Raw genomic sequence first — 14,827 nt, forward strand, 5'->3', positions numbered from 1 at the left:
ACAAGCATTGCTGATGTGCAGTTTAACTTGCGTAGAGTCCTGATCAAGTGAATTAGCACCCCTCACTATCTTAGGTGATTGCACATTAGTACTAAACAGTTGTCCACTTGAACTAGTAAGAATTAACTACATTTGTGAATAAAGTTTCCACCTTGCAAGCTAGGAAATTAAAGCCAGCCTATGCAGAGCCAAGATACCCGAGTAAGCCTAGGTGTCTATGTTTACGGCTGTTACACAGCACAGATTTGATAAATTATTTTTATAGTGGCTTCTACCATCATCATAATTCAGAAAGTGGAGCTGAGGTACCTGCTCTCTGTAATTCATCACCTTCAACCACAATGCCTAACAGTGATCAATGAAACAAAGTACCATTATCACAATCATGGAGGACTGATTGAGCTGAATGGTGTTCATGTTCATGCATGACTGGAGTTAGTGCTTCAACGATGCACATTCAGTGTGCGTTTCTCAGAGTAAACCAGTAGTTGCTACAAATCTGACAACCATTCTGACTAACTTACAAATTTGATATTTGGCTGTAAAATGGCTCATTCCATATCACTGAGATTTATCACGCAATTTATTCACGGAGCACAAAACTAAATACCTACCTGATGACTTACAATACTCTCTTGACCCATATATCATACAATGAGAATCTAACTAAAAGCTGCGGTGGCCTCAGCATCAACTATCAGATAGTTCTGCAAACAAAATTCTTTGTTTCTACCATGATGCTGTCAGCCATTTTTTTAACTACACATAAGGATTATGCAACAAACATCAAATTGAAACAAAATTTACTACACTCTTTGATATGCAAATGATTAGCATTTCAGTAGCCACATAGTGGGGAGGGGAATGTCACCTATATTCAAAAAGAGCATTTAAACATTTATTGTATGAAATGATATCTTCTTGTAGTTCTTATAACAAGAATAAACATCTACCAGCACAAGTCCGGACAAATCACAAGGATTGTGGTGCACCGAGTCTGCAGTTTATTATTACATGATAGTGTTGCTCACCTTGTTCAGGATTGCAAGACTTATGCATAATAATGGTGGGTTCATGAGAGCCATGCCATGCAAGATCTCAATGGCCCAATGCAAACAGTAACCCACACTGCTTAGACGTGGAGGGTCATACAGCCATGCAACTCACCTTGGGTCATGACGTGGGGTTGATTTAACCACACTGACAGTGCAACTATGTATGCAACACCACAAACCGTCAGCTAAATGACCACTGTTCTGGCTTCCCTTGAGACAGTAGCAGAGATAAACACACCAAAAGTAATGTGCCTATAGACAACATTGGACACTGCAAAACTGCACCCATCACATGGCGAGACAAAATGGGGTGCCACTGGTGTTTCTGGTTTGCACAGCCAATAGTTCGAACAGCAGGCATCACATTTCTGACACCTTATGGTCGGCGACTGCATCCACTGTGTAACATTACCTTTTAACAAAATAATGTAAGAGAGAGTGAATAAATGATTGTCATCCTAGCTAGCATATCCTACATCTCCTCACCTATTTGACACACCTGATCAGAGTGCATTCAGAGACTAACACACCACCACTTGCTAGCCGCAGATTGATGGGCTCTGGCATAAGAATTGAAACAGCTCGGACTGATGTACCTAGATCAGTCATCCAAGCTCTATTCAACTATGCCCAGCTGGATTAGAACACTGTTCCTAGAGATTGTAGCTGTGTGTACTTAAGTTCACACCCTGTATAAGCATATATTCTTCCTAGTAAACTGTCCAACAATAAATAGTCATTGGCTATCCTTCTTGGTGCTACAATTTTAATGGGCTGTAATACATGTAAGGTTCAAATTCATTGAGGCTTTCATGGCCACTTGTTGACATACCGCATGCTGGCTTCTGTCTCTGGTTCTTCGAATAACATTTGACATTTTTTTCTGATGTTTCACTAGCATGAACGGCATTGTCAAAACGTGACCCACCATTGCTGGTGGCAAAATGGAATCAACCTTGCAGCCAAAGGTAATAAGTACCTGTCGCGCCAACGTCAGAGCTTGTCCCAGGTCATTACCAGTGTGGTTTTCCCTTGTGACCGGCAATCGTCATTCGTTGCAGTAACAACAAAAAACAAAGGCTCAAGCTAAATGGAATCTGGATTTCTGTGCTGTAGCAAATGACTGTTGCAGGTAGCAAGATGAGAACCACAATGGTAACGACCAATGGAAAGTGCTGAGATGTGGTTGTCTGGAAATTTATTCTTTTCTAAAGAGGTATTTGCCATTTTGCACAATCAGTAATTACCATCCAAGGAATGTGGTACTCTAAAATACTTTTAATAGGACAATGTAGTATTTAGAAGATTTTGTTCTTCATTTAATTTAATGAGCTCAGAGCTATGATGGGGGCGTTTATCACTTTCGTGGTCCTTTTAAACTCCCCTATTCCCTTGGTTTATAATATCCAAATTTCAGAAGTAGTTTGTCACTACTGAATGTTGTATTTATTCAAAAACTATTTACGATGCAGCAGTTCATTTCTTTTCTAAACCCACTGTTTCTGGGGTATTCTTACCTACCACCTACATACAATGTTTCGTAAAATATCTTTGTTACCTGAATCTGGTTTCCTTAGTTGGATATAATTGTGAGGAACAAATATTAAACAGCAGAAAAATCATTTTTCACAAACATGCTGTCCTTTATTTTTGTATTTCTGTATTTATTGTTTTATAGATATTTGCAAACGTGACTCAATCTTGAATTGACATATCTGTAAATGATATTACAGCCCAAGTAATTTAAGCGAATGACTTGACGAAATTTATAAATCAAAATTTCTCGGGAATCTTAAGTATCTTCCACATAAATCTTTATGAATGATTACAGCTTAAAAATATGAAACAATCCATTTAAATAGAGATTAAAATGAAGTTAAACTCTATTAGGAAAAATGATAGCAATCAAATGAGACACATGGAGTAGTCATTACTTACCTTCAGCAATGAGAAATCCTTTGTTCAACCACTTGGAAGAAACAGACTGATTAGGGTGGGGGCAGGAAGTCACACAGAATTCCAATCATGAAGGGCATATTTTACACGAAGAAGTAGTGGATTTCTGTCTAGTGTAATGGGAGTTTTACTTGTTGAAGAAAGCTACTGATAATCACTGATGTTAAAATGTTTGCATCGCGAAACACACAATTCTGTATTTTGTCACTGTTGGCACCAACAAGACTGAATACAGCAGTAATGTCAATAGAAAAAATGAACACAGAGCAGAGTACAGAACTGAGTCCCAACCACATATTATGAAAAGTTTAATGATCTGGACTAAGTCCAAACAAACACTGTAACCACTGTCTTCAGCCAAAAGAAGCCTACAAACATTCACACTGCTCAGTAGGAAGGCTTACAGACAGGTTGGCTGGTTTGGAGAGAAAGGGATCAAATTGCAGGGTCATCAGTTGCTACTACAGACAGGATTTCTTTCATTATTAAAAGCAATTTTGTCAGGAGCTGTTCATGACAGTATAGACTTTCTTCAGATGATGAAATGCAACCTTTTTATTATTTTCGATTACTATCAAGTTACAAGCCTTTTCAAAATCAGCATCTAGTTTTATCTTTAACACAAACAAAAAAATTGACTAAAGTTTACAATGGGCCGCCCACGTGCAGATATTGACCACACCTACGCATGTATAATTAATGAGCGAATGTGTTATTACTTTCGACAGTAAAAACTGATCACTTATCTTCACTCACCCACCTCCCTGGCCCCATGATTTAATTACAAAAACACAAATCATATAAAACATTGATTCACAGTTCAGCTGTTCTGCCATCTTAGCTTTCCTTGATGGTCCTTTGTACAGATTTACCAAAAAACTGCCACACTAGACAATGATTTTAAAACTTTTCACGCTCCAAAAATTTCAACATTCAATTCCTATTCTGAAATGGTCATCTGCAAGGTATCCTGGAAACTATGCCTTTTACCACTAATGACAGATTACTTATTTCCATCATATTTACAACTGTAACATTAAGAATAGCTGTGTCTGAGACGACATTTGTCTTAGATAATAATTCGAATAACAAGTGAGTATACCTATTGTCATCCACTTGTCCATGTATGTTTGCTTACCCACATTACATGCACTTAGCTTCATCCCAATGCTGGTATCTATACTACAATTTCAATTGCTAACAACTCTCAATTGAGATGAGCAATTTAGGAATGTAAACATACACATCAAAAACAGTTTTGTGTCACCCCAGTTCCCAGAACTCGGGAAGATAGACATTTACTGTGGATATTGTATCACAGACACAGTCCCTTTGACTGTTCAAAGCGGTCACTAAGCCCACCCAAAGCTGTAAACAACCATGCATGAGCAGTGCTTATTAGATGGAGGGGGTCCAACAGCCAATCAGTTCCAGTCATTCCACCAGGAAGGAGGTACATGGCTAGTGTTGTCTGTAGTTCAACCATGTCTAGATGGTCAATACCACGGTTCAACTGTGTTCGCAATTGTTACTTTGTGCCAGGAAGGGCTCTCAACAAGGGAAGTGTCCAGGTGCCTTGGAGTAAACCAAAGCGATGTTATTCGGACATGAAGGAGATACAGAGAGACAGGAACTGTTGATGACCTGCCTTGCTCAGGCCACCTAAGGGCTACTACTGCAGTAGATGACCACTACCTATGGATTATGGCTTTGAGGAACTGACAGCAATGCCACCATGTTGAATAATGCTTTTCGTGCAGCCACAGGACGTCGTGTTAGACTCAAACTGTGTACAATAGGCTGCGTGATGTGCAACTTCACTCCTGACATCCATGGCGAGGTCCATCTTTGCAACAACGACAGTATGCAGCATTTTACAGATGGGCCCAACAACATGCCAACTGGACCGCTCAGGATTGGCGTCATGTTCTCTTCACCGATAAGTGTCACATACGCCTTCAACCAGACAATCGTCAGAGACATGTTTGGAGGCAACCCTGTCAGGTTGAACACCTTAGACACACTGTCCAGCGAGTGCAGCATGGTGGAGGTTCTCTGATGTTTTGGGGTGGCAATATGTGGGGCCAACATACATCGCAGGTGGTAACGGAAGGTGACATAACAGCTGTACGATATGTGAATGCTGTCCTCTGACCAATAGCGTAACCATATCGGCAGCATATTGGTGAGGCATTCGTATTCCTGGACGACAATTCACGGCCCCATCGTGCACATTTGGGAATGACCTCCTCCAGGTTAATGACATCGCTCGACTAGAGTGGCCAGCATGTTCTCCAGACATGAGCCCTATCGACCATGCCTGGGATGGACTGGAAAGGGCTGTTTATGGACAACATGACCTACCAACCACTCTGAGGGATCTACGCTGAATCGCCATTGAGGAATGGGACACTGTGGACCAACAGTGCCTGGATGAACTTGTGGGTAGTACGCCACGAAAAATACAGGCATGCATCAATGCAAGAGGACGTGCTACTGGGTATTAGGGATACCGGTGTGTACAGCAATCTGAGCCACCACCTCTGAAGGTCTCGCTGTATGGTGGTAGAACATGCAATGTGTGGTTTTCATGAGCAATAAATCAGGTGGAAATGATGTTTATGTTGATCTCTCTTCCAATTTTCTGTATAGGTTCCTGAACTCTGGGAACCGAGGTGACGCGAAACTTTTTTTGATGTGTGCACACTGTTAGCTCAACTGTAATCGCCAATCAGTTTATTGCACCACTGCAGTTCCAAATTCCCATATCTTGCTTAATTTCTTTAACAGTTTGAATGTTTATACGAGAACACTTCTTGTTGAGGGTATTCTTCCAATTATTTCTTCTATGTATTATATCAGAAAATTAAAACACGATGAATGGTTGGAAGCTAGAGATGGCTACAGCCTTTTGCCACTATTACAGGAACAGTGCAGCTATGAACAAGCAAATTAAATAAACAAATACTACGGAAAATCACTAATTTTACAACATACACCTAATCTGTACAAGAAAGTCAATAGTTTAATCATGAACTCAAATGATAATGATAATTCAGAGTGCTGTCGAGCACTAAGAACATACTGAAGCAAGAGTAATCCCTTGAGATTTTGATAAGGAATTGCAGACCGTTCTTTTTTGAGAGCCACTCCACCTGCTCAGTGCATCATATTCCAATGGTGGCAACTCCTGTCAGATTGGGTGAACTGTCACTGGTGTCCAACCATGATGCAACACAAACTTTTTTATATTATTTCTTTTGGAATGGTGCGGTGTTTTTAATTGTGTCCACGCCTTAAACCCCCAATTTTCTGCTGTTGTCTCGCTAGTTTCATTTTATTTTTGGGGTTATACGTTATTTTGTCATTTTTATATTTGTTCGCACATGTTGGCGTATGTATGTAGTGACTCAATACAGTCATTCTGTATATGCTGGAAGTGGCCGGTTTTTGCCATATTGATGACCTCATGGGTCAAAGAAGATGGGCAGAATCTAAAACTTCTGTAATGCCTGACATCCAATAGTACAAATGTGTCTCCATAAAAAACCAATGAATTTTATTAATTTACTGGTCTACAAGTCATAAAAGCCATTCAAGTGACTAACGATATGACTTCTATTGCTCCTCACAAGAGTATAAATGATTCCCATCCCAGGCCCTCCATGGAGATATTTGTACTTTAGGATTCCAGGAAATGATGACATTGATATCTTTTCTATGCAACAATGTTATTTCCCAACCAACTGCCAAAAACTCGCAGCAAAAGTGTATAAAATAAAAACTGCAGCATTGTTAAAAGGGCAAATGTGTCTTACAGTAGGCAGCCCAAACAATGCCTGAGAGGAGTGAGACACGCAACGGGGAAGCAGTCCTTTCATTTTTATTTCCAGCTCTAATGCTGAAGGGGAAAATTCTAGTGAAACATTAATGCAAACATCACCTCCAAATTAAAAGCAAAAAATGGAAAAGAAAATCCTATCAGTGTTGGTGTCTTTTTAGCCAGTAGTTGCATGCACAGTACCAGTAATAATATACTAATGATACAGCTGTTACTGATGCCGGGTACACAAACAAAAGGACAACTTGACAGAATTTGAAAGTATCAGAGCACTGAAGACTTGAGACAATTTAATATATTTACATCATTCAGATCGCTTCGAGTCAGAGTTAGGATTCTCAGGTAGTTGCAGCATGCAAATACTTTTAGAATGGCAGGAACGAGCTTGTCCTTTTATGAAAGCACGTACCATTGTGTCTAGAACAATCAGTGTTCAACAGAAAGTTCATTTATATTACACTTGGTGGAAGTCTAATTAACATCACACTAGCATTTATTCAGAAAATAATGAAAGAAAACTTGAACAAGCTTTTTGCCAGGCAAATAAGAGCCTTCAGCCCATACTACCTGGTAAGTCTTAGAAAACAGACTTAAACAGATCCCATTATTCACCCGGGCAAGTGAGCGCATGGTCTACTTCCAAATATTTTCCTCTTGCTCAGAATGTTAAGACGTAAGAAAGTTGACAAGTCACTCATTGCCCTGTAGCGCACACAGGTGCAGAATCTGAAGCATCACACAAATCTTCTAAAACATAGATAAATCAGTTACTCACATTTACAGGTAGTTTCATCAGCAGGTGTATTCTCGATATTGTGTATAGCAGATAACTTTCGACGTGGTGTTGAGCCAAGAGAGGCGCCACTCATATTAGCTGTCAGTCCTGCCACGGGTGACATCTCACACTCGTCAACTTCCATTTGCAACTTCACTAGAGCAGGGGACTGTAGCTCTGAATTGTTACCCCAAGTATCAGATTTTGGCTGAGACATTTTTCAGTGGATAAAATCAGAGTTTCTGAAATGTGTTTCCACAGGTTCCCTAAAAATCAGAAAAAATCTCTAACAATCTACTTCAGCCCATCACTAGAACTCGAAGCATTCTACAGATGCAGCATTAAAATAATATAAACATTATTACATTGTACAGAACAAAACACTGTGAGACAGACCTACAGTATTTTCTCTCACTGCAGTAATTTTGATTCTGAGTCAAAATTTGACTTTTTGAAATGAAACTTTTAAAAGTAAAATTTGGAGGGAACAAGTTACAACATTCAGACATGAGAAAAGAGCAGCCATAACCTATCATGTACTCAAGAACTGATAATAAGAAAAAAGTTTAATATTGGTCACAAGTGGAATGCTTCACTTTGAAACAGAAATCTATTTAAAGTAATCAAAATTACAGCAACTACTAATTAAATGATTTGCAATAAATCAATTAACTGATTTGGAATTAATCATGAGAGTAACATTTCTGTCAATTTTTCTATATCAATGAAGTAGTAGGCCATAATGGGATCTGTGCAACTGACAATCTACAAGTGTGTCAGCTAAGCTGTCAAAATACGGTAGTATCCACTGTGTAACCGAAGTTTACTGGCAGACATACAACAATGTGTCAGTATCTATTACATGTTAATTCTTAAGAGAAGAAGCTTACAAACGCACTTCACTACAAGAGAGCCAAAAGTCTAAACATAACTACATTCTCTTATAAGCAAAGACAGCAAGCAATAAAATTTGTCCTCAAAGAATCTAGCTAAAATTTAATCTAAAATTATGTTAGTTTTCTGTGACTCTAGGAATTCACGTAGAACACTTCTACACAAACTGAAAATTTATGGGCTTTTCGTACACTCCAGTGTATGTCACTTACAACCTAATCTACAAATAATGGGCCAGATCTCTACAGACAGCCCATTCTAAACATAACTAGTCATTACTTTAAAATAATCGAATTACGTGAACTTACTGATGGCTAGCAATTGTACGCACATCTGTAATCTTCACACAAACGCACTTTGACCAATTGACGTACGAACATCAAGAGGCTGGTTTGAACTTTAGATATATGTCTAGATTATCTGAGTAAACACCGCATAATTTTATTGAAATTTGTCTTACCGGCTAGTTATTTGCCCCAGTTGAAGAAAAGGAATTGTCCACAACATCCAATACTGTCTTCAGAGCTAATGTTCCTCCTTTCTACGTTCATTCACAGCAAAGGAATCCAATAATCGAAAGTGCCTTTGTTTTATGTTACAGAACATTCATGTTTCTTGTCTTTTATGGCGTTTCTTCAGCCATTGAATGCTTATTTTCCACCCATGTTCACGGTTTTACCAAGAAACCGCAATGTTGTTGATGATGTATACATCGGCACACTTGAATTGCGATTCAAATATCGCACCAAAGACTTTCGAACAAACAAGAAGATGTCACGAATAGGTATAAATGTCACTCCTACACATGCTAACAGGTGCGAGAAATTTATATTTTCAGATTCTGTCCAATGGTGTTGCATGAGAGATAATTGTATAGGATTATTCCACTCAGTTTGTCATTTTTCCCTCTGACGAAAGAGCATGTAATAAGGAACGAATAAAAATTATAGTCGTAGAAAGCAAGGTATGAGAATAGCGGTCGACTATCTTCCAAGAACTGCATGTGCCCCATTCAAGAAAGATAATTGCAAGGTGTTCTGAAACCAACATTTCGCTATCAAGTAGCATGTACAGCTACAAAAGAAATTTTTTTTTAGAAAAAGAGAAGGAAATATCGTAAATTGTAAAATCATTTGCATTTGATATGGCAATGGTTTCATTATAATGTCCGCAGGTAAAAAAAAAGAAGAACTTCAGAAATTTTACTTCTTCTGTGTAAGCATTATAATAGGAATAATAGATGACATGACGACAACGAATGAAATCTGGCGATGTTCATTCCCCTTGGAGCTATCACATTCGGGAAAATCCTTAGTGATGCCGTAATCAGAATCATGACTCGTCTAAAACGATGTAGTGAAGCTCCTCTGTCCAGTGTTGTTGACTGGTGCACACGTTTTACTCCTACGTCAAGGGAAGCCGCAAGCATGGTCATCGTGCCGGCAGTCCGAAGTGCTCCAGACATCTTCGATCTATTAGTATGGATACTTGTTTCGCTGCAAGCAATCCCATACCGTGACTCCAGGTACTTGATGTGGTTGTAAGATCCTGTTCATCCGATTGGAAAAATACTTCTGTCTTTCGGATGCTAGCCGCTCGGGGCTCCTGATATCTGCATGGCAGTTAATAAGGCCTTCCTGAACCCATCAATTCCACATTCGCATGACAATCATGGAATCTCAGAATGGTAAACGAAAATCTTGATAGGCCAGGATCCTGCTACTGTCCATTTCCGCCACATCGTGGTAGACGTTTCTCTTTCTTACACGAGGCTGAAAAGTCCGTACATACGATACGATATGTTTGCACAAATATCTGCGCACACAACATCTGTGCAAGTAAATCATTGCGCGTGGACAGGAAAGTTGCGCGAAATGGAAGTTGGAGTTGGAACTTTCAACGAAATTGCTCAAATCTATGCGTTCAAATCACATCTGCGCAAGCAAGCTAGAGCACGTGGGCAGGAGATCGCCGCAATTCCAGCAGTGAAACATGTTTGAGTCAGTTGTTTGGTCAGTCTATCGTTTTTCGTCTGTGTGTGCATAGTTGATTTTAAAATGGCAGATACACGTTTGTGTCCTTGAGAGTCAATTGCCGAATGTATCGGATTGTGGAGGAGGCATTCATATTCGTGGAAAATTAAGAGCAGAGAATACAACGATAGATATAAGAATACAGCTCCTTATAATCCTTTGAAGGGACACTGCGTGCAGTTGACCCTATGGCAAACAGGGAAACAGTGGTAAAAAAAAAAAATCTTTGTGAACAGTTTACGGCAGAGAGCGAGGTAAAATAACGAAATCCATTCGATCTGGCGTCGGCTAGCATACTTTCACTCAGTACTATCCTATAGCATAATCTTATCTGACAATGTAGCAGAAAAAGTAACCACTACTTGTTCTAAAGAAAAGTTGAGGCAGGATATTGTGTTAAACTGATAATAGCAGATCTTGCAACAGTGCCTTCAAGGACATGGGGATTATTACTCATGTTTTTGTACTTCATAATATAATATATAGTTCATAAGAAGAGTGAGTTAGAGGTGAACCGTAGAATCCAATGCCATAATACTAGAAATAAAACTTTTCGTATACACTATGAATCACTGTCAAGAGTTCAGAATGAAGTTTTAATCTATATTCTCATACAAAAGTCTTTAACAGAATGCTGGTGGACTTTGGTAGGGAGCTAATTTCTGAGAATATACCACGTTTCAAACATGTCTGAAACTGTAAAAGTACTATCTGTAATGTGTTAGATTTGATGTACAGTATTTTACTTAACTTCCCAAAATCATCCTTCTGGGAAGCATAAATTGGTTCATATCTGTTAGGTATGATTTTACTCAAAGCTTGTTTCGAAACTGCAGCAGAAAATGTTACATTATTATGTCTCCTTCCTGCCAGGAATCTTAACATCACTGTCATCTGCTCATGTGGAAAAACTACTTTCCTAATACAAGCGTTTCTCCATATTACAGGAGGATTTATGAGCGTCAAAATACAATTACAAATTTCCAGATCCTTCCCCAAATAATTAAGTCAGTTCTCAGGTTCTCACTGCAAGTCGTGAAGCACATTTTAAGTGCGAAAATTGTCTTCTCTTAATAAGTCACTGTCTAGATCATTTTGATCAGTCTTTCTGTTTCTTGCCATTTTATGTATTTATTTATTTTGCAAGTTGAAAACATGGACCATAATAGATTTCCTCCATTTCTGACTAACTGAAATAAACTTTGAGGCTACAAGAGTGTAATCACTCGCCACTGAAATTTCTTTTCTACACCGACAGATGGCAGGCGAGCAGTACACTGGTACTTGTATCGTGTAAACTCACCACGTTTGCAGCGATCTATTGCCTGCACAGACATTTCTGCATCGCTTGTTGAAAAGTGTTAATACGATCATCACACAAGCAACCAATCTTCAAATGTTATTTCTGAATGATTAGTCCATATGATAATTGTTCTATTTATACAGATTGTGGATGCCATTACTCTGGCCTACTTTGCATTGTTGTACAGAGCTATAAGTGCAGATATCTTTATATGTGATACCTTAATATGTATACACATCAGTGTGTCAGTTGTTTTTTCGTTGCATCTAATAGTCTTCCCACAAACATATCAAATCGGTTACTACTTGATGTTTTCTGCATGATCGTAACTGAACCGTAAGTGGACAACCTCTGTCAGTATGGACTAACCGTCTTGCATCCACATGCCCACACTGCAACACCTGACATGCTGCCCAGGGAAAATGCGCCATATGGGTTGTCACATGCACTTGGAGGTAGTAACCTACCCAAAAACATACTATTAACTATAATTATTAGTCTGCAATGAATTAAATACTAAAATAATGTTGTTCAGTACAATGTCCTCAGCTACTAATTGGAATGTCTACACCTACACCGATTGCACCCTATATAAATCATTTGTATACCCAAGCTTGAAGCACACTTCATATCTGAATGAAACATAACATGGTCACAATGTAAGTTACAACGAAACAGAGTTTGAATTTGTTTTAATCTTTGACCATCATTTTTTATTACTCTTTTCGATCAGTTATGATCATGTGCTCAGACTCAGATTATAAAATTGTGTAAGAAACAAAACATTTTAGCCAAAGATGTGAGTGTTAAAAATTTAAAACATTCTAAGCATTCCCTGATGTTAACTTGAAATAAACGATAATCGAATGAAATATTCAGGTGCTTAAGGACTGATACTTTTTTTAAAAATGTGGGACCTACATACAAGTTGCACTTAGTTTCAGCAGTACCTTGTTGAACTCTCTCCCTATAGCTGCCTCGCTGAAATAGCTCATAGATGGTTCCACAACTCAGTATACCACTGTGAAATACAAGGCAGAGGGTAGATACCATTGTACCACACATCAGGATTTCCTATCCTTCGTTTCACTACTAAGACTCTGGAAAAGTCACTGACTGAAGGCATCTGTGTACCTTACAATTAAGTTAATTTTGTATTTGTGGTCCCTGTAGGAATGATATGTGGGAAGATGTAGTATATTCCTACATTCCTCACATAATAGGAACGCTTTAAACTTCGTAAGTAGTCTTTCAAAGGATTTTGGAGGATATTTGATGTCCGTCTTCAACCATCTACCAGTTCAGGTTATTCAGCATTTCTGCAACATCGTCATTGGTGACACAGACCTCTGTCCACATGTGCTGCCCTTCTTTGTACATGTACAATATTGCCTGTTAGGAGAGTTTGAAAGGGGCCCTACGCAATATTATAGAATGGGTTGCTCTTGTGAAGATAGAATATTTAGCTTGTAATTACTGTTTGTTAAATAAAAGTTACACTGTAAATACATGTATTAGCGTGTGCCTTAAGCATCTTATTTAGCACTTCAAATTTACAAATTATTTGAAAAAACATGAAAACATTGTAAAGGTGGGTTGCAGTCATATTCCTGTTTACGTTTTGATGAAGTGAACAGACAATATCGCTAAATTGCTTTTTCCTTTCCAGAATAATTAAGTAGAGCTTGTCTCTTTATTATTTAATTTATGTATGTTTTTTATAATTTGTTTATATAATTTATACATGTTTCTTTAGATACAGTTGCTTATACACTATGTGATCAAAAGTATCCGGACACCCCGAAAAACATACGATTTTCATATTAGGTGCATTGTGCTGCCACCTACTGCCAGGTACTGCATATCAGAGACCTCAGTAGTCATTAGACATCGTGAGAGAGTAGAATGGGATGCTCCGTGAACTCATGGACTTCGAATGTGATCAAGGTGGTTGAGTGTCACCTGTGTCATAAGTCAGTATGCGAGATTTCCACACTCCTAAACATCCCTAGGTCTACCGTTTCCGATGTGATAGTGAAGTGGAAACGTGAAGGTACACGTACAGCACAAAAGTGTACATTCTGACCTCGCCTGTTGACCGACAGAGACTGCTGACAGTTGAAGATGGCCGTAATGTGTAATAGGCAGACATCTATCCAGACCATCACACAGGAATTACAAACTGCATCAGGATTCACTGCAAGTACTATGAGAGTTGGGTGGTAGGTGAGAAAACTTGGATTTCATGGTCAAATGGCTGCTCGTAAGCCACACATCACGCTGGTAAATGCCAAACGACGCCTCGCTTGGTGAAAGGAGCGGAAACATTGGACGATTGAACAGTGCAAAAACGTTGTGGAGTGGCGAATCATGGTACACAATGTGACGATGCGATGGCAAGATGTGGGTATGGCGAATGCCTGGTGAACGTCATCTGCCAGCTTGTGTAGTGTCAACAATAAAATTCGGAGGCAGTGGTGTTATGGTGTGGTTGTGTTTTTCATGGAGACTGCTTGCACCCATTGTTTTTTTTTGCGTGGCACTATCACAGCAAAGGCCTACATTGATGTTTCAAGCACCTTCTTGCTTCCCACTGTTGGAGAGCAGTTCAGGGATGGCGACTGCATCTTCCAACACGATCGAGCATCTGTTCATAATGCAAGGCCTGTGGCAGAGTAGTTACATGACAATAACATCTCTCTAATGGATTGACCTGCACAGAGTCCTGACCTGAATCCTATAGAACATATTTGGGATGTTTTGGGATGCCGACTTCGTGCCACGTCTCACCAACCGACATCGATACCTTCCTCAGGGCAGCACTCTGGGAAGAACAGGCTGCCATTCCCCAAAAAACCTTCAAGCACCTGAATGAATGTATCGCTGCGAGAGTGGAAGTTGTCATCAAGGCTAAGGGTGGGTCAAAACCATATTCAGTTCCAGCATTACCGATAGGGCGCCACGAACTTG

General features: G+C 39.2%; 1 protein-coding gene across 1 annotated transcript in view; it reads right to left on the reverse strand.

Annotated features, from left to right (window-relative positions):
- Nucleotides 1-9,254, reverse strand: part of LOC124613110 (M-phase inducer phosphatase-like) — a 363,434-nt gene extending 354,180 nt beyond the window's left edge. Inside the window, exons 1-2 of the mRNA XM_047141719.1 lie at nt 8,982-9,254; nt 7,628-7,893 (exon numbers count right to left, since the gene is read on the reverse strand). Of these exons, the coding sequence (XP_046997675.1) occupies nt 7,628-7,844 (217 nt within the window). The 5' untranslated portion in view covers nt 7,845-7,893; nt 8,982-9,254. The remainder of the gene's footprint in view (nt 1-7,627; nt 7,894-8,981) is intronic.
- Nucleotides 9,255-14,827: the final 5,573 nt, after the last annotated feature.

The sequence above is a fragment of the Schistocerca americana genome, chromosome 4 (genome assembly GCF_021461395.2).
Source record: "Schistocerca americana isolate TAMUIC-IGC-003095 chromosome 4, iqSchAmer2.1, whole genome shotgun sequence".
NCBI classification, from domain to species: domain Eukaryota; kingdom Metazoa; phylum Arthropoda; class Insecta; order Orthoptera; family Acrididae; genus Schistocerca; species Schistocerca americana.